This window comes from Diachasmimorpha longicaudata, chromosome 1 (genome assembly GCF_034640455.1).
Source record: "Diachasmimorpha longicaudata isolate KC_UGA_2023 chromosome 1, iyDiaLong2, whole genome shotgun sequence".
Classification (NCBI taxonomy): domain Eukaryota; kingdom Metazoa; phylum Arthropoda; class Insecta; order Hymenoptera; family Braconidae; genus Diachasmimorpha; species Diachasmimorpha longicaudata.
The window spans coordinates 6117921-6138820 of record NC_087225.1 but is presented as its reverse complement, the minus strand read 5'-3'; the positions used below and the strand labels follow the sequence as shown (position 1 = coordinate 6138820).

The 20900-nt window shown below is 36.1% G+C and overlaps 2 protein-coding genes and 1 long non-coding RNA gene across 6 annotated transcripts in view; 2 read left to right on the top strand and 1 right to left on the bottom strand.

Annotated features, from left to right (window-relative positions):
- LOC135159990 (tachykinin-like peptides receptor 86C) overlaps positions 1-20900 on the bottom strand; it is a 50358-nt gene that overhangs the window by 19428 nt on the left and 10030 nt on the right. For all 4 annotated transcript variants that reach the window (XR_010298724.1, XR_010298672.1, XM_064116509.1 and 1 more), the window contains one exon: positions 6711-6924. Coding sequence is in view for 2 of the 4 variants with exons in the window: in XM_064116509.1 (XP_063972579.1) it covers positions 6711-6924 (214 nt within the window). In the remaining 2 variants the exon portion in view is untranslated. The remainder of the gene's footprint in view (positions 1-6710; positions 6925-20900) is intronic.
- On the top strand, positions 12625-14487 carry LOC135162106 (uncharacterized). Its single transcript, XR_010298931.1, has 2 exons — positions 12625-13003; positions 13818-14487. It is a non-coding gene; the product is annotated as an uncharacterized LOC135162106 (long non-coding RNA).
- Positions 15162-18831, top strand: LOC135161451 (uncharacterized). Its single transcript, XM_064119420.1, has 4 exons — positions 15162-15411; positions 15471-15553; positions 16968-17190; positions 17601-18831. The coding sequence occupies exons 1-4, from the start codon at positions 15255-15257 to the stop codon at positions 18074-18076; spliced, it is 939 nt and encodes a 312-aa protein (XP_063975490.1). The 5' UTR covers positions 15162-15254; the 3' UTR covers positions 18077-18831.

Sequence of the window (20900 nt, the reverse complement as noted above, 5' to 3'; positions counted from 1 at the left end):
ACTTTCGAAATAACGTGTTTTCACCTTTGGTTTTTGTCGAAAAGTGCAAGAATGAATTTTTCCCGAACCAATTGTGCTCCCCCGCAGTTGTTAGCTCCCTGAGCAGCAGCCAATACTTGAAAAGTTCAAAACTTTCGTCGTATAATGAAGATTGGTCGATACGGCTCACTAGCGGATAACCACAAACTGGTGGATAAAAACCGTCTGTTCGCACCATCTCAGCTTTACGTCGTACATGCTGCTTAACACTGTACGATAATGCACGTTACTGGAACTAATATTCGTAAAATAAAAGTGCACAGGAGTAATTTTAAAAATTTTCCAGAAGATTGACTATTAAGATTAATAGTATTTACGTTCTTTCGAGTTCTTGTTGATAATGGCTGTGATAAACTGCATTATCAAACTTATTGAAAATTGGATGTTGATAAATTACTGGAACGTTGGACTCTCCTTATTTTTTTATGTACATGAGCTCCTTGGTTGTAAATCGCGGAGAGATACTTTTAAATAATTTTCTGATTTATTCATAAACCTGAGTGCCAGGACAGAAAATACTTCTCTCCTGAATAAGTCAGCAAAAGACAACCAGTTGCACTGACACTTCGAAACACAAAATAAAAAACGTGTAACACCTATATTCGTTTATATCTATTTTATTTTTTTATATAAATTATTTTATATGAATTAATTGGAATGCAACATTTCACTGTTGCTGAATGCTCTCCTCCATTGCGATGTCATTACGGAAATTGGGAACAAACAGTCGGAGGACTCGTTTATTCAATGTATTTTTGCTACTAACCTTTTATAATTCACGTTAATTAATGCAGTTGCGTTCGGCTTTATTACATACGTGTTAACACCTTTTCACTCTACGCCTCTTAAGACCTTTTTACTTTACGATTAAATGCAAGAATAATTATTGCTAGCCTTAAAACATCATCATTCATGCTCTTAAAAATTATTTTATTATTACTGACGATTACTGAATGTTGCAAATAATTCATATCGATGGGAGAATTTTCTAAGAAAGAATTGTATTTTTACGTTATATTTCTAACGTGATGTAGTAACTTTTCACGGTTATCATGATAGCCCTATTTATAAATAAACATTACTTTTGAAGCGGTCAATTTGTTAATATGACTCAAAAATCAGAGAAACATCTTCAAGATCCAAAAAGTATAGACTTCACATAGGGAAGGACTCAATTTAATTCGCAAATATTATGAAAAGGTGGGACTGCTCGACGAGAAATGTCCCATTTGTAAACCTTAATCAATATAGCGCATCATAGAACGCGTTGAAAAAAGAAAAAAAAATAATAGAGGTATTTCCTGTACCTTGATTCTCACCTGTTATTTTTTACTCCATTACCACGAAAACTTTATTCCATAAACTCCGATTACCTCGAATAAACGAAGAAAAAATCAACTCTATTTGACCTACATACATTCACTGTCTATAATAGAAATATAATCTACAGACTTTCTCAACTTGTCAACTTTACCTGCTCCCTGAGGCTATTCAGAAGTCGACTATGACCTCTCTCTCATCACACAAATTGAAATGAAGTACAGTAATTCCTCTTGATGATCCAACAATTATCGCAAAGTGTTCAAGCCTGTCTCAAAATGAACAGAAAATTAAAAATAAATGAGGGTGTCATCACATTGGTAACTTCCGTCAATTTATTGTACGTTGATTGCGATCACCGAGTTTCGCGAGATTTTGCTGTAAGAGAATAACAGCGGAAATGCGGAAAGCAACTCTTTGAAAAGTTCAAGCAATTTCTTTTACGGTACATTTACCTTTGTGCTTGACTTTAACCGAATGACTTATACCGGATAATACTCGAGACCTGTCTCAACGTCGAAAGAAATACCGAAAAAACAGCCACCAGTGGTCCCTAGAAATCGCGTGTGTATTTTACGATTGCAATCGAACAAACAAGAAAAAACCCAGTGTTGATGTATCGCGTGCCAGCCAGATTATAATCGGTGTATTAATGTTTTATCGTCCGTTAATTTCACTGACAACACAGAGCAATATATTATTTGCCAGTACACAATGCAAAATGCATTCAGAAAATATATTTTGTTGTCATTTTGTATGGGATTACGCGGAGCCGAACTGGTCATGTGAATAAAAGGTATTCACAGAGGAACAGTCGCCGCTTATATCGGAATCAGTTGAAAATTTTGGGTTAAAATATTGCAGGTTTTTGGTAGAAACTATTATCATCTGATTTCCATTAAATTTTGGACAAATTTAGTGGTTGAAACCTTGAAATTTCACGAGAAAACCGATGGAATTTATGAAGTTGAGGTAAATTATTCCACGAAAATTTACGAGACGAACAAATTCAGGGAAATGCATTCGTGAATTTCTACTCAAGATTGTTCCTCTATTACATTCTATTCTAATTCTTGGAAATAATACGATGCAGAATTAGGATGTAAATGAAGCAATAGCTGAATTTGAATTTTCAAAATTGTGAATTTAAAGTCAACTTAAGCTCATGGAATTCCGTATTTTTTATTTATTTATTGCAAGCCCTCTGGAGAACTTAGAATTCACGGATTCCTTCAAAACGCAGGAGCAGGTGTAAAGTGTCAATAATAATGTATTATTGTCATCCCTCTCGACAAAACTTTTCCACGATATTAGATTGCGCCAGGATTTATTGCTTTCCCACAACTCTCGATAGACAGACAAAGTTTTGTATTCTCTGTAAGTAAAGGTGAAGATAAAAATGAAAGGAAAAATGGCGGGAGAGAGAGATGGAGCATACGGCAAGTGTATGCGCTTTGCACTCGAAGTAGTTGAAATATCCATTCTGCTATAATATGTTACATTGCTGGTGTCACGTTAACGGATACGAATTGGGTAGAAGTCCTCTCGTGGTATTTCAGAAATAGTGAAGAATTACTTCAGCTTTTGTCAGTTGAATGTCTGGGGAAATTTCTTAGTTCGAGTGGTGCGATAAGGGGAGTGAAGTACGATCATCATATGTCCTTACCATGATAGTAGATGAAATTAAAATTACGCGCACAGTTCTCCAATAATTTACACATTGGCAGTATTGAAAAGAGCAAAAGCAATACGATCACATTACAGACCTATATAAGTTTATATTAATACTATGAGGTCATTGTTTCCTGGACAGGCCGTCTGTGTGGTCTTACGACGAAAACTCCAGTTTATGTTTATTAAATAATATAAAGAAATCTTTGTTCATGGAAAGAAAGGAACCAGGATGGAAGGAAAGGAACCAGTTCGTCGACTGCTTTCGAAGTGTGAACACATAAACATAAAATAAAACTGCTCTTACTTATATCTTTTTTTTTTCATTAACCTGGCTTCCAATTAAAATCTAATAGGCAGAATGATGTATTCATTCCAAACGAGATTCATTCATTAAAAAATATGGGGAAATCTCCAGTGTATGAATGATAATCTGTCGAATATGATAGACAGATGTCCTCCGTATTTTATTAAGATAGTACTAGGGCTATAAGATTATATTGTAGTCATAGGGTAGGTGCTGTTTGTGGGGAAACCCCGCAAATAGACATGGATTGGTACAAGGATGCAAGCCTGTATGATAGAAGTACCTAGACGGTCATATTTTGTGGGTTTATGAGAGGCCCATAGATGTGACAGGAGAAAATCGTCTGTAGCCAGCGAGGTCCAGAGACGCTTGAATCACGCGACGCTGCTAGGGCCTAGTTCAGGACGAGTAGTTAGAGGCCAGAGTTCAGAGTAGAAGGTAGTTAGAGTTGAGATCAGATAGTTAGAGTATAGACGAGGTGTGGGAAGTGCCACTCTAAGTGTTTTGTAATAATAACTTAAATGTAGTATTTAGAAGTGTTTGATAGTGTATAGTGATATAAATAAATATATATATCTGTTAAACGTTTGTGTCTTTGCAACAAACTCCCTTTGGTCCGCATATCCTACATATTTAAAATATTTTTCTGTTATGGACTAATTCGATAATCATTCTGGTCCCGGACAGAATGAAGTCCTGTCCAGGCCTATACTATTCGCTGCAGTTAAAGGTTGAGGGACGTCACTGAGAGGGATTTTGCTCATAAATAAGGGCAGTTGCATTAGTGTGGGATCTATTCGCGGAGATGGATTGCATGGCTGCTAAAATGGGAAAGTCATCTGGATTATCGGATGCTCGGCTTCTACTATTGAGGCGATAGCCTGATCCTGACCTGTTTGGAGCTCCATTGAAATGAGATCTTTGGTTATTGAGATGACGATTGAATTCGCTGGGTTTGGTTTTCATGCGCCGACAGAAGACTTATAGAAATCAACTTTACGTCGCGGATTTTGTAGTCGTTATCCGTAAGTTTTATCATTAAATCTGCTCGCAAAAATCGTCATTTGATATTTATCGAAAATTAAATTTGTGAACTATCAACGAATGGTTCCTCTGACTTGAAAAAATCGAGTCAAACAGGGCGTGAGCTCGAGTAGAATCTAACTTACATTATGATAATAAATCTGGCTTTAGACAAATTTTAATAGATGTCATTAAGAAATTTTTAACACCAAAAGTAAATGTACATCGAAGTGTCCGTTTCACTCTGATTTACCTTGAAATGTTTGCGATGAAACGATTTTTTTCTACTTATGAGAACTACCAACAATGTACAACTGTAAAAGTCATGAATGCATCTTGGAAAGTTTGTATGAACAACAGGAAACTTTTGGCTTTTGTTCCCAAAAGGGCTTCTTATGACCGGCTGAGGGAGTAATTGTTCTGTGAAGAAAAATAACGACAAGAAAGTGGGGGACGAGTTTACTGATTCAGGGTGCAAACAGAGCACGTCTTTTGCAGTGCTTCTCATGCAAAATATCTTGCAATTACCTCTATTTGGAAATAACAATGGTCTTGCGTACAAATAAAGAACAGCCTGCTAATTGCATTCCACTGAGAGCTATTGTGCGAATGCAGTGGAGAAATTTCACGCATTGAAGGAAATTAATTTTTCTCACGTCTCCATCCTAAATCATTTTTTTTCTGTAAATGGAAAAAATACGAACAATTGGGGATAAAAATCGGTAATGAGGCGGTAAAATCATATCTCGTATCCCGGCGCCTGATTAAATTCATAAATTTCGGATTCCCGACTAAGATTCATTGGCAATGTTAATCTCAAAAATGTTAGTTATGAGTATCCTAAAGCAAAATGAAACCCGCACGTTACGAATCGATTACCGAATTAAGTCGGGATATCATTATGACGGTATCGTAATTTTTTACGGGTCATTTAAGTACAAATTATGCTGTTGTGCCCGTAATCACGAATTGATTTTGGACACTTTCGACCTAAAAAAATTAATTTTACTCGAAAGAATATAAGACTAAATTCAGTTTCCATTTTTTTTACAATACACAATTAATGCAATTGTCTATAAATTCTCAGTGATGGCTTTAATGACTGTACACACAATATATAGAACTCACTGTCATTTTCATTACTTTTCAAAGGATGACTGTCTTGTTTACAAAAAAATTGGGATTTGTTTTTCACAAGTATAAGTGACTCAAGAACGTAGAAAATGCCACTAATGTTGTTGGGAGGATGCTGAAGTTCTAACTGACTGTCGTTTGTCGACCTGCACGTCTTCATAGTAGAAGAAAGACACCTGCAAGGGATTATGTCGTAAAATGACTAGAGGGAAATTGAAGAGAAATATTTTATTACTGACTGAATTTGTCGCGATAGCTTTTATGATTGGTGTGGGATGAGAAGGTTGTTTGATCATCGCAAATTTCAACTCGAAATTATACAAGATGACATCACTTAAAATTTTGGGAAAAATCTACTATTGAATTATTAGGTTTAATTATTTTATATTATATGACGGGTACAAAAACGAATCGACGTGGACGGCGACAGAGCGTCACCCGAGAGTTCGTAAAACATAAACAATATTTTCTAAGTAAGAAAGAACAGAGGGTTCTTTCATTAGGTGACGAATTTGGTTTTGGCCTTAGTAACTAGTTCTTCAGTCTCTTGGAGAGATCCATCGAATACAGACGTATCTTCCTCGTGCCATTTTAAAGAATAAAAGAATTATTAAATTTCCATTGCGTTGTGTACTTATTAATATATCCCACAACCAATATCTACCCATCTGGTCTTGGGGAATGCTCCATAGCCCCAGGTTGGAAAATGGTGGGGAAATCTTTTTTATTCGCTATTGAAATTTTATAAGAGGAGTGGGAGTTAGCGATACTCCTTCTAAGTTCTTGAATATGGAATGACGACAACATAAAAATAATTGTTTTCTTCTTAATTATTCCGTTTCATCGATCGAGGGAAGGAATGAAACATATGCGATACATCCGTGAAACTTCTTGTCACCACATTTCGATCCAAAATTACGGAAAACATATTCACGAACGTAATTTTCGTTGAATATTGTGACCAATGGGGTATTTTCTTTTTAAGAACTTGACCCTTCATTGGAGAAATATTGAAATTTCACGGTAATATTTTTTTTTACCCGAAATTGTTGGATTCAATCAGAACATAAAGGCAATATTTTTCCTATCTCCAATTTTCTAACTTTTGGTAAAATTAACAGGGGCTATGCTCACGTGCTCGTGATTCGTCGAGATAAACACTCAATTAACCGCGCCGCAATTAAATATTGTTTTTTCCATTAACTACACCACTTGCCTGTCAAACGATATAACGACGAGTGTGAATGTGCTGGATGCGACAGTTACATTTGCGACGAAGTTATTTATAGTACAGTACATCACTCCAAATGGCCAATCAGAGTTGAGCATGAAGATAAAATTAAACACACAGTTGAGTAATGTCATCATCAAGTCCGCTATCGAGAGATTGACCAGTAAATAATTGGTTACTGTACGCATCCTTCTGTGGGCTGAAACAAAATAAAGAGAAATGTATCAACTTTTGCGCTTAAACGGGGAAACAAATTGGAAAAATCCAAAAGCTAATAACAACACGACTATCGAACACATTTTGTTATTTGAACATGAAGGTTTGTGCACAAATAATGAAACAGTAGATAACGCAATAAATACAGTAATGATTTTCAGACGAGTATCAGAGTTCAAAAACAAACTGCAGGTGACTGTTCTACATTGACAGACATTCTCCAGGAAAATTAGACCTTCGAAGGACGAAACGTGACTCAAAGGAGAGTTTTATCGCAAAAATTAGACTCTCAAGTTTAATTTTGCTGGCTAAACTTCACCTACAAAGTGGTTGACTGTCATTTCGCCCACGTTTCTCCCTCAGCAGGTCTAATTGCTATCAATATTTTTTTTTCGAGAGACACCTAGAGTAGTCAAAGCTAGATGACCATCTGGAAAAAATGTTGTTTTTTTAATTTTATGAAGGTAGCAAAAAAAGGGCCCTCATTTCAATAGAGTTCCGATTTATTCCTCGAGATTAGCTTTGCACTCTTCGACAGCCTCAAAATTGCTTCTCATTTACGCTGTTTACTTTATCCCACGTGGAATCGTCAGCAGTGAAAAGTCTGCGAAAAAGGTTGTCTGTTGGCTGTGAAAGAGTACATCATACGCCTCTGGCAACTTTTCAATTTCACTGCAACTCACGTCGATAAAAAATTACGTAACTTGAAAACTTTCATTTCATCTGCTTCGGTTCCCACAACGAGGATTGGTAAACTTGTTCTCGTAAATATTCTGTTTTTATTTCCTACGTAAAAAGTTCATAGAAATTTTCTCCATGAATCGGAGGAGTTGGTACCATTTGAGAGGGCCCTTTTTATTTTGGAGAGACTTATCTTGAAACGCTGCTTCCCAAGATTAACTGCCAAGATTTGAGGGATTTTTTTATCAATTCAAAGATACTTCATCATTTGGTATCGCTTACAGGAATATGATAATCAATAATGATATTCATGACAGCTTTTTGTGTTTTTTCTGAAGACGCTCGTTTGACGTATGAAATCCCTAGGGTGAATTGATAAATCGATGAAAGGATCAGGCAAAGCTCATGTTCTGTACAACGACAAATTAAATAACTCAGTGGGCGTGTTGTACCACTCGTGTTATCCGGATCATTTATGAATCACTTTTGTCTTGTTTATTCGAGTCAGCAGAGATATATCACTTTTTTACCAAACATGAAAAATTTGTCGAAAGGTAAATTTGTATTTCATTTTTCCATAAACATGAGCAAAAAACCAAAAAATTCTGGTAAGTGCATACAGCGATTCTCGTCGGACAAATGAAATATCAGATTCCATTGAAAATTCAACGCAATTTGATACTGAATATGCATAATAAATTATGAATTTAAATTAATGAAGGAGTCCTTATCTTCCTGTAGGTTAAAGTTCTGGAATTTTATTGAATTTTTTAATGGTCAATGGACTTCAATAGTGGGGAATTTTCCCTTTCAATATTTTTACATTGAATATTTTTATATTGAAAGGGAAAATTCCCCACTATGGGTGACTCAGCTGAGAGGAATTAATTATATCAAAATTTCTCAAGGCCAAGGTCACAATGTGCATCAAAGACCCTTTTCTCTAGAGGTTGTCTAAAAAGAATTCCCTCTGGGTGACCGTGGAAATTACCTATTACGTATTACTGAATAGTTGTGGCAGATTACCAAGTTATTTTCCCCGCGATACATTCAGTCAATTGATGCAAATTCAGTTAATCCAACACCTCGTCGAAGTTTGTATAGTGATGAAGTTAATTTCGAATTTGTGTTATTCCCAAGTGGTATTCGATTCGAGACATTCTGAGGAGCAAGTTTACACAGTGTTCAGAGATCATATAAACTTCAGATTTCAAATACGAATTCCAATGTCAATAGTCTATCCCTCAGTTTTAGTGAGTAAATGGAGTAGTCGATTGGTTTATTGTGTGAAAATCGAGTGAAGGAAATTTTAAAGGTAAATAACTGAGTGAAAGATGAACGATTGAGAGAATAAGCGGTGAAACAATCTTTTCTCAGGGGGAGTGGGGCAAAACGGAACGTTTTCAATGGTCGTTAATTGGGATTTAGGATCGGTGAAGTGAAGTTCAATGACTTGGATTTCATCTAGAAGATCTGTTTTTCAACATTAAAATATTACAAAAATAATTTGATTTCTCTGTGCGCCACTCGTCTTTATTTACTATATTTTTTTTCTAATTAGAAAATTGAGAAAATTTATTCAATAATCTTACGGAAGATGACCAATATATATATTGTTGATAGACATTTGTCGAGCATTAAACAACGTCAAGCAAAAGAATAAAAATGCCGATACATTTTAATTTAATTCAAACAAGTTTTTGCTGTATAGGAAAAGAAAGAATCTATAGGGAATGGCAATCGGTTCTTCACAATGAAATATCTATTCTAGAATTATTGAACATTGACATGTCAATCTAGCGAAACGGTAATCACTACTGGTTGCATCGGGTCAGCGTAGCGTCGGTTCACTAGAGGAAGTGTAGATTGATATGAAACAAAGCTTCTCGGAAAAGCTCTTACGGTACCAACCTCTGATCATATATCACTGCAAAGCGTGTTATCAATTCCCCTTTCCCACGGATTTTCCCATTGTATTCACGTGGCTGATACTTTCCGCTAGACCTTCCTATCTGATTCTATTGTAAGACAATTAAAAAATAAAGACTCAGGTGAAAATTACATTCAGTTCTTCGTTCTCTAGTAGTAAATTGTGTCATCAGACAATAAATCCATTTCTTGACAAATGTGACTTTGTAATCGGATCCGGAGACGAGGATTATCATTACACGAGTCCACGGCAATACTGCCTTGGGGTGCACAATTTTTTTTGTGAGGTACAGCCAGAACTGATATTATCATTAAAATAATAAATTAAATATGAGTAACTTGTCTAATGGATTAACGCCATAACAACAAATAATATTTCATTTAAAAATTGATAATAAGGTCACAACCAAAAATCATTCAAACAGAAATGCTAGTAGATGACAAAGTGGTAATTTTGGCCAGAAAAATTTTGGTGGAAGTAGATTGTAGACAAAGCCTTTTTTCGATTCAATGAAATCACACACAGAGAGAAAAAGTCATTAAAAATTACGTGCCTGTTCCGCAAGTTGCTAGTCAAAACAGTATTCAGTGAAAATTATGGAACAGTTATGTACTTTTTCAGTGAGTTTTTAATAAATAGTCCAGAACGTTCAGGAAAAAGTAGAGAACGTTCAGTGAAAAAATGCGGACTAGTTTCGTAATTTTCACTGATGATTTTTTCTCATCCCAATTCCAACCAATCAAATGGTGACATTTCCCGTCACGTGGTACAAGTACAAGCGTTTTACTTCGGATATTTTTCGGATATTTCTCTGTTTGTTGCTCAGCAATGAAAATATCCGATAAACAATTTGTACGCGTTTCAAACCCCAAAACTGTTATTAGAAAAAATCAAGTTCAAAGAGTTTACCTCGACATGAGCAGATTCGGAGGAGAATCCTTTGACATTATGGATCAAAAAATTAGAAAAAATGTTCCTAATAATACGGTGAAGACAAAAGCCACAATTTGGAAATAATTCTCTGCATTTTGTGCAGACAGAAAATATACGCTGGAGAAGCCACAACTACGAGTGAAAAACCATACCATATGCCGTGAAATGCCAGCCATTTAATTCCTTGAAATTGGAATGAAAAAAATAATCCAGCCAAATACCCCTCGACCTTCAAAATTAATCGGATATTTTCCTCCAGTTTCCCTGCGTAGCACCGATCGGGGTAAGTTTCGCAGAAAAACACCTGCACTTCGCGCTCATGATTTTTAACCTGCAAAACTTATCCCTCTCATTGCTACGCAACGAAACTCTCGGGAAATATCCGATAATTTTGAAGGTCTTGGGGTATTACTACTGAATATTGGTTTGACTGGCAGATTACGGAACAGACACATAGTTTTAAACATTTATTTCCTCGGTGTACTTGCTCTAGGCAGTCTATTCAGGAAATGCATGCTCAGATTATTTACCCCCTGGCTATAAAGTGAAAACCACACAAACCTAGGACGGTATATTTCAATCCGCCCATCCTCAATTTCTGTCAGATATTATGATACTATGTTTCTATTGTGAACTAGCATCGAAGGGGTTGTTTATATGGCATGAGTCTCATGAGCATGAAATTCAGTGACAATACGAGGTACGTGCATTCGCAAGATGTGCTTCCACATATGAACAACTTCGATAAACGTTGAATGTATTTTCAAGAAGAATTTTTTTCATCTCCGTATCGAGTGCACTTTTTATTTTTTGTTTGCAGTGAGTTTTTAAATAGATGAGAATTCAGTGGAAAGGCGTACACTACTGGACGACGGTGACAGAAGTGGTTAAATCCCTCAGTGGTCGGACGGCCGAACCCCGAACGGTTTGAGTTCGAGTACGGATTGGGTCACTGGTATTTTTGATCTTTCGGAAACTATTGAAGGGGAGTTTAGGCACCAAAAATCATCGGGAAGTGTCATCAAAAACATTCTCCTATGAAATTCGGTTGATGGGCATCATATCGACCTCATTCAATTGATTGAATCAATAAGATGTTTAAAAATGAATAGTCATCCGGGAATTGTAATATTCATTCTAAGGGCATATACATGATAAATATATACACTATAGATTTGTCACATTGGATATTGCTCTGTTAGAGGACAAGGGCTGTTTGACTGTAAATTTCTGAAATACTATAAAAGTTTCCATTGATTTTTTCAATAAGTATCTTCATACTATTCACCTGAAGGATTTCGTATCATATGCTATGTGATATCGTTTCTGTCCTTTACAAATCATTTTGTATGGATTTATGTATATGAAACCCTTTCCTTTAGCCATTGACTTCTGACACATTGAATGAAATCTGTTACGTCGCCTGTGAACCGAAAATCCTATGAATTTCCAACAGGATTTTCTCTTGAATATCCTGACGGAAGGGAAGAGGATTACGGTGTTTGCATGACTGTTAAAATGAATTTGATACTGTACGTGATGTGTGTTCTCCATACAGTAACGCTATTTAATGGGTCATTAGCCACACGGAGAGCGAAATTCTTCAAAAATGACGTGACTGTTCCGTAAACTGCCCGTCAAAACAGTATTCAGTATAAATTATGGAACAGTTACGCATTTTTTCACTGAACATCCGATACTTTTTCCTGAAAGTTCACTAAAAGAGTGCGTAACTGTTCCATAACTTTTATCGAATATTGGTTTGACTGGGAGATTACGGAACAGGCACGTAATTTTTAAATAATTTTTCTCTCCGTGGACAGTTGTCAATGGCGTTGTTTATGAATGGCTTCATAATTTTTTTTCGTCACAATAAGTTTTAATGTCTCTTTGTATACTGACAACGATTTGATTTGATTTTTTTATTTGATTTTTTGAAACTACTGTTCAGGAAAGTTCTGCATATTTTTTAAAAATATCATATAAAATGTAGAATTCTCCACTGAATTTAATTTCACTCCACGATTCGCACAGTCAAGTTGGTTCCGATTTTCGAGGCATTTTTCACTCAACTTTTGTCTCAGCGTGATAATAACTGAGCCAATGAATAGCATCACAAGCTATTATTGAAGGGGATTCCAATATTCATCCAATCACTGCAAATTACTTATACGCATATCGCTTGGCAATGCAAAAGAGTGATTACACTTGACAGTGAGTCAAAGTGTGCCATTTATGAGATCATTAAGTATTCCATCGTAGCTTTATTTTCGAGCTGATAAGACATTGGAGCCAGAGCCTGTATCCAACTTCCAACTATCCATTACTCCATTCCCAGTCAGTTCTTTCGCAATGATGAATCCAATTATGTACTTAACAATTGTGGCGTCAGCTTCACTGATTTCCGTGATTCTGGGATCACCGGTGACTAGCGATCCACTCAATATACCATCAGTTTCCACCGACGCAGCTGGCACGGTCTCTCATAAAACATTTGTGTTGCCATCAGGTCGACCAGGTATTGTGCAGCTAGAAAAAAGCCTTATTCCGAGCTTTCGAATATTTTAGTTAACACTTTCCAAAGAATCGAACGGGATTTTTTAAGTATCACACAGGGTGTGCTAAAAATTTGTTCGTTTCAAGATGAGCTTTTACCGAACATCATAATTTTTATGTTAATAACGGTTCCTTTGGAATATTTATACTTTTTGGGTGAGAACACCCAATTCAAACCTGTGATAAATGAATATTATGAGTTTTCGATGCAAAAGATGTATAACTTTTTACTAACACTCTGCAAATATTCATAGAAAAATGCACTTATTCTATTTCTTATTCTTTTTATCATTCAATCAATTAGTATGTCACTAAATCAATATTATAAAATCATCAACCTAGGATCTCAATGGGAAGATATGTCAAAAGAAAAGCTTAGAGACGCCAAACAACTAGGATATCTGATCACTTAAAACTGCGCAATTCAAGTCCACTCACCATTACGAAACTAGCAACGAAAATTAAACTGACGATATGATAATTTTTTGCAGAAAATTTTGCCAACATTCAACAAACTAGGATGTTAGATTTTTCCAAAGTTTTTCAACGAGTTATGATAGTAAGACATTTAAAAATCGGAAGCAAGTGCGGCATGTTGTTCATAGCGTGACCAACAGACCGTTAATAACTCCAGAAATAATTAGGCGATAATTCTCGGAATAACAAGGGGAAACTCTTATTGGTAGAATTTAGAACGACTGTACTTTGCATAAAATTGACATGATAATGTTAGCATCGTCTTCGCGATGATTTTTCAATCGTTTTTTTGGTTTTAGCATCAAAAATCCCGTCTGCAAAACCATCAACAATCACGCCTGAGCCATTATCAACATCAGCATCAGCAGCAAAATCCACAACAACATCTTCAACAACATCGTCGTCAAACGCTGTACCTACTGCGAACTATGGAGATTCTTTAGATGTCATATCCGATATTTCAGCAAGCTCGACAACTGTAATACTATCGCCAATCGCTGAGTTACTGCTTCATATCATTATGCCCCTTATTCTTCACGTTCAATTTTTACTTCTGAGCTTTGTCGATTCTATAAATTATTCTTAACAAGGGTGGTGAACGCAGAGACGAAAAATATCTATTGGTACTAATTTGTTTAAACACGTAATTTAATAGTACTTTATATTGATAGAATGACTTATTTATTCGAAAGGCGATTCGTTAACTCTTAACGAATGAATGTACGTTGAAACCAAGAGATTCCATTCGTTAATAATAATATCCGTTTTATTAGTGAACAAATGTTAAATTTAAAACGTGATTCATCGATGGCAAAAGGAAGGTGTGTAGACGAATGTTCTTGTACAGAAAATTACGAGGTGATTTAAATTCACAGTTTGATGATCTATGTAATTAGTTATTGAAAAGTTGCGAATCGTAACGAGTTCCACGGAAATTCTTGTATTTACAATAAATCTTCTCAGAAACTTGTAATATGTCATGACTTCTCTGTAAGAACTCTGAAGATATTGATCCTTTAGTAAAAGACAACAGGACGTTTTATGAGTTTTCTACGTAGAGACATTTATTTGCTATTGAGGAATCAATGTTATTTTTCAATTTTCACAGATGTTCTGTTAAACCGAGGACTCTCCTCGAATTTTCAAAACCTGAACAGTTACGTATAACTTCCCTAATGATTTGAAACGTGAAATTAAAAAAATGTTCACGTGCAGAAACTAATTGCATGCTATTGAGATACGTTCAGGAAACTTCACTGTCGGTAAGTGTCTGAGGCAACGACTCGAATGATTCACCTTCTAAGTCAGTATAATAAGCTGACATCGTAGCTTATTGTTGAACATCTATCTCAATAATGAAAAACTATGACCTCCCGAACTGATCTAGATCCTTCGGATGATGATAGTAAACTTGTTACCAACCATCCAATTATTGTCATCGGATCAATATCATCGATATGCTCTTTAACATCAATTATTCATGGCAATTGTAGCATCGCCAGAAAGACCGGCCACCTTACCTTTCCAGATAATCAAATTTATGCTTATGCTTCATCAATAAAGAAAAACATTATAATGCTACGTGTGGAAGCACGTAACCGTCCCACCAGTATTAGTGCCAGCTATTTAAATTTGCATCACTTTTCACGTTGATACCATCAGAGACTGTAGCAGAATATTTCATGTCAGTCTAGTGTTGAGGAAGTATTGTGGAATCGTCAGTTCATTCAGTGAAAATGTTGAACCAAATCATGCTAATGACAATTTTGACATTAATTGGTGTCGTCCCAATCGATATAATCAGTTCCATACCTAATAGTCCAACAAATAATGAATCATCTCCATCAGAAATGTCCGAGGCAGTGATCAATGATGATCAAAACAAACTGGGAGGTATGTTACAAGTTTCATCAATAAACATTGCTGTAAGATTAATGATTTTTTTCGATCAGTCTATGTGGCACCAAATCGGACGGATACGATACCAGTTATCGTTCAAGCCTTTCATCAGACCATCGATGTCATAGCTAAGATGGTAGGCCTTGCAGAAAATTCAATATCACGAGTGGTATTTCCTTTTGAATCTATTCTGGGGGGTCTGTCGGAGCCATTTATTTTCTTCATCGAAGCACTTGCGTTTATTACTAAAAGTACTGCTCGTACAGTACTTGAAGAAATATTCAAATATTTCATTTCACCTGCTCTCAAGGTCATTGGAAGAGATGATGTCAACTCAGCTTTAAAGGATATAGTTGGTGGAGTCGATCATCTGCTGGAAAAACTGCTTTGTTTTCTTAGTTTGCTGTTTGATCCTACGGGAATTAACCCAACTTGTAGCATCAGTAATGTTATGCTTACGAATTCAGAATTTATTGAGAAGACCCGTCGCTTGTTTGGTAACAGTGATTCCCTGAAATAAATGGCGCAATGTCTATCAGTGCGATCTGTAGTTCAAGTGATCTCGGATTTTACCTGTCATTAAACTAAGTGACGAACAATCGTGATGTTTTTGTTACTGTTTGAATAACAGATGATATGTTTTTTCAATGTGGTAGTTAATAAATAATTATGAAGGTCGACGAGGATTGATAAATATTGATTCACCAACCTTAAAAATATAGGCTTTTTAGTGAAGACAAATTAACAATCCAACGGAAAGTGAACTCAAAAATGTTCTCTGCCTCTTCTGAAATATTTTCTTAATACGCAGAGTGGAATCTAAATCAAGTGATGCTTCTATATAATTATATAATTATGTCATATATCGCGTTTAAATACTGCAAGACACAATAATAAATCAATAATGATGAAATATTTCGCGGATCGTGAAATATTTCATATGAATCGTGAACTGGCAATCAATAAATCGCAATGATTCGAGCAATTGAACTCGTGACTAGCTACTGACAACGTATACCATTTACTGGGGGAAATATTCGAGATAATACCAATGTCGACAGTAGCTATGGGCATTTCAACCCTATTATCGTACCCCTTACGCTAGTTATGTACACATACTTGACCTTTCAATTATAGTAACTGCTCGCTGTTACTGATAATATTGATTGCTCGCATGACGAAAAAAAGTTGTGGAAAAATTACCGAACATGTTGAGTGATAGACGAGTTAACTTGATTTTTTCCTTACATAAGGGGCAAAGCGTGAGACTAACAGCGAATTTTATGACAAATTTGATGAAGATTCTTTTGTACATCATCAACATCATCATTGTCACCAGTGCAACCATCGTTGCACCATCGTTTCTATGGAAATGAAGAATTCGTGACAATTTTCAGACTATCAGAAAGTCAGACAACATTGTTTTCGTTGCCAATGACAATTATGCCCATATTTCATCAGAAAACAGACGTTGTAATTACTAGTTTGTATGGAAATAATTACATTCATTGATAATGGCTATAGGTATTTAAATGGTAGCCACTTTTTAGCCGATAACACCAGGGCCAGCGGAAAAGAGTTTCAGTCCAGCCAAGTGTTCCAAGCTTTCTGGTCATTCCGCGAATATTTTTGAATTAGTAATGCTACGAACGATTCTGCTAGTAGCCGCTCTTATTTCGGGTAATTTGGGCGCATCAACACCATCAGGCAATGGAACATCATCAACAGAAGAGTCATCTGTGGCGACAAATAATGGCAGCGACAATCAGCCTGGTATGTTAGAATATCAATCAACGATGAACTGGTGAAGAAGATAATTCACTTCATTTTATAAAATATTTGAGGCATTCGCGATATGAAAAACACGTGGAAGAGTGAAAAAAAATGATTTGAACATACAAGATTTAAGGTCCAACAATACCATAAATTCTGCTTCACCGCATGAACATTTATTCATCACCAGTTCATCATCACCAAATTCTATTCGAATCGAATAAAATCGATATAAATTGAATAAAATCTATATAAATCAAATAAAATCGAAAAAAATCGATATAAATCGAATAAAATTGATTTAAATAAAATAAAATCGATATAAATCGAATAAAATGGAATCGAATAAAATCGAGAATTTTAGCATTATCGATTGAAAATATTTAAACGCATCCATTCACCTCTTGTAGGCTCAACATCGATGGCGAAACTAGATCCCCTTGATAGTGTCTTCATACTATTTCTTCGGATCGATGATCTCCTAGACGATGTGTTCCAAATCTTAGAAGACATATTATCACCGATAACATTGCCAATTTCATTTTTACTGAAGGCACTTCTAACACCAGTTATTTTCATCCTACGAGTTCTCCTGCTGGTTGTTGAAATTCTGCTGACTTTACTTCTTCGGGGATTAGTGACATTTGTCCTTGGACCAATTCTGACGGTTCTCGGACTGGGTGATCTAGTACCAGCTATAAACAGCATACTGGACGTGGTTGACCTTCTCCTCGACAGAGTATCGTGTTTGCTAGGTCTCCTGGGCTTCTTCAGTGGACTCCTTCCAGGTTGCAGTGGTAAAAGTGCTATGGAGGTGTGGAGTTCAGATATTAACGAGAACGCCCTTGCCGTGTATCAGAGTGATGTCGCTTCACGATGCATTTGATCGGATTTAGTTTAAGCAAACGCAAATGTTCCACAATCCTAATAAACAAGGTCCATCAGCTGATTTCTCCCTTGTGAAATAGAATCTTCGGCATTACTAAGTGATTAGTGGATTGAATAGCTTCAGTAGGTTATCCATCGATGGGATTTATCGCTATATTAGCCCAGCTGTAGGATTTCAGGATTAAACTCAATGATGCTACAGGCAGATTTCAATGTTCCACATCGACCAACCGAGGGATTTGCAGATTCATCAACGGATGAACTTGGGATTCCATGAAATACGAGAGGGATTGACTACGACTACTTTCCAGAATAGGTTGATGTTGAGGTTGAATAATTTCTCCATGAGAACCATCACCTTGATATCCATCTGAACTGATCAATTATCAAATTATAGCACTGTAACGCTTGAGATACTGGAACAATAAACGATTATCGACCGTAGGGTATTTGTGAAGTAATTCGATGAAAGTTACCATTCCAAATGATTGTAGAAAACCTGCAGCTTGCACCTGTGGCCAATTTCTAATGACCCAATTCCGTCACATAATTCCGATGGGCAAAAGCTTCGTGCTGGAGTATAAGTATTGACGTCACGAGTGAACTGGTAATGCAGCTTATCACTGCCCGCGAGTAGATCGAATTATGATAAGTGTCGTTTTATGGAGCGTATCGTACGTGAAAGAATCTGAGGGTTGGGTCGGTCTTAACTGACCTTCAGAATGGTATATTGCTAGGGAAATTTTGGGCAATTACAATGCGAACACATGGGGAAGGATGATTGGTTCTTCATATCAAAGTTTTTTTCGGATATGATAGCGTATTTTTTGCGTCAAGAAAGTTGTATAAATATGCAACTTTTGATTTCTCACGTCATGAAAATGTTGCAAACTTCAATGTTGATAGGTTTAAGATGATCTGAAAGTTATTGAATAGTTTTGAATCTCTCCACGTTTCTTATCATTCAAGATAATTTGTTTCATGCAAATGCTCCTATTCCATAAGTTATTTAAAAAATGTGGAGAATGTAATAAAATTGAAATCCTACACTAAATGAGAAAATAAAGAGTTATGAAATGTTCTTTTAATACATATGCATTGGAGTGTTCTGGACATCGCTCGTAATGAAAACGCGGATTGCAAAAGAATTGCTTTCATGAATCAGATGAGCATTCGCACAGTAGTTAGGATAGAAAGAAGTTCCCCGAGGCAAGGAACAATTACAGTAGAAAAGAGATTCAAGGTCACGGGGTAATTACAGTTATGAGTTTTCGACTGATGCATACGAGAAGGCGACGAAATTTCCCAGATGCACGTTAGCCCAGGGAAGGAATAAATCTAGAAAATTAATAGTCCAACTGACGGAGTTTTCATAAATTTCTACTTTTTCCCTTTTGGATGATGTTGTGGAAAAAAGTTTTAAAGCACAACAAATTTTCCCGAAGGGAATCCCGCAGCCATAGCTTCGAGAGATTATTATCGGTTCAGGAGAGCATTAACTGTTTTATGAATAATACATGATGACAGTGAAGGCCAATGGCGTGAGAAAATTCGCATGCGGAGTTCATAAACACATATTGAATGGTTTGAGGAGAACTTGAACACTGACCTAAACCATCATTGTATCGTGGCAAGTTCGTGTCCCTAATACGAAAAGGCAAAATCACTTTTTTCAAAAATTACTTTAATTTAATAATTACTCGCTCCCAAATATTTTCCATACGAGAAAAATAGTGAATATCGTGGCTACGATTTTGAACACATAAGAATATTAATAAATCATCAACCTCCGATTGCCACCACATTGTGCGACAGAATAGTTAACCTCTGGTAAACCGACATTTACAAAGGCACAAGAGTATCCTTTTCGTCGGAAGTATAAAGGCAATGTATCCTGGCGGAAAATTGAATTTGTAATTTGCAAGGGGAAGGATACTTAACCCACCGTATAACAGAGTTTCTTGTTATTTAACTATCGGTTTGAGAGTTAAACAAGTGGATCCAATTACCCTATTTCAAGGACCAAGAAATTGAGGATAATCCTGATCTTCTAGGTTTGAATGAAGAGTAACGAAATGATGACTTACAATCATCCTGGCGATTTCTAAATTGTCACTTTCCAGTTTAATTAACAGGTTTTCTTCATTGATAGAATGACTTATTTATCCTAAATTACTTTCCTCAACTATTTATGAATGAACGTTTGAAACCAAATACCCCTCAATCGACCAGCCGAATCCTTTCGATTGTGATATTAATCCTTCCTATTAGTGTTCTTCAGACATATTCAAACAGAATATTTCATCTCCTCCTTAGTCACTTTGTACATCGAAGAGGATATATTAGCATCCAATGGAAAATCGATTCTCCATTGTCGAAAAGGCTACGATAAGTTAACGCAACCAATTACATTATAGGAGGGTCCTCCACGCCTGGTTCCAGAACGTGCAATAATGCTGATAGCTTATAACTCACCAAGGACTGTCGCAGTGTAACTTACACAACTTGCAAGAATTTATCCAGAAGTGGTACGTGAACTTTACTTCGTTGAAGATGGTAGATGAATTCAGTTGTAGGAGCATTATCGATTCGTAAGAATGATGAAAAACAGCTGGCGACAAGTATGCCGGCTAATCACAATTCCGAGGGAAAATTGAAATTTAACCGAGAAGGAATGAAGATGAAGCACTCGATGGAAACTTCTGCATGAGGAGACGTAAAGTGAGGAGGAGGTGGAGAGTTTTAACATTCCTTATGCTATTCTTCTGTTCTTGTTGAGAAAGTGAAGAGAATGCAGGCGTCAACAAAAGGACGATTATCCT

Bases quoted from the DNA above. Each gene is read 5' to 3' on its own strand.
- LOC135161451 (XM_064119420.1), top strand. From the start codon at position 15,255: ATGTTGAACCAAATCATGCTAATGACAATTTTGACATTAATTGGTGTC. The intron at 15,412-15,470 runs GTATGTTACAAG...TTTTTCGATCAG, and splicing joins TGATCAAAACAAACTGGGAG to TCTATGTGGCACCAAATCGG. The intron at 15,554-16,967 runs GTAGGCCTTGCA...GCCACTTTTTAG, and splicing joins TCGATGTCATAGCTAAGATG to CCGATAACACCAGGGCCAGC.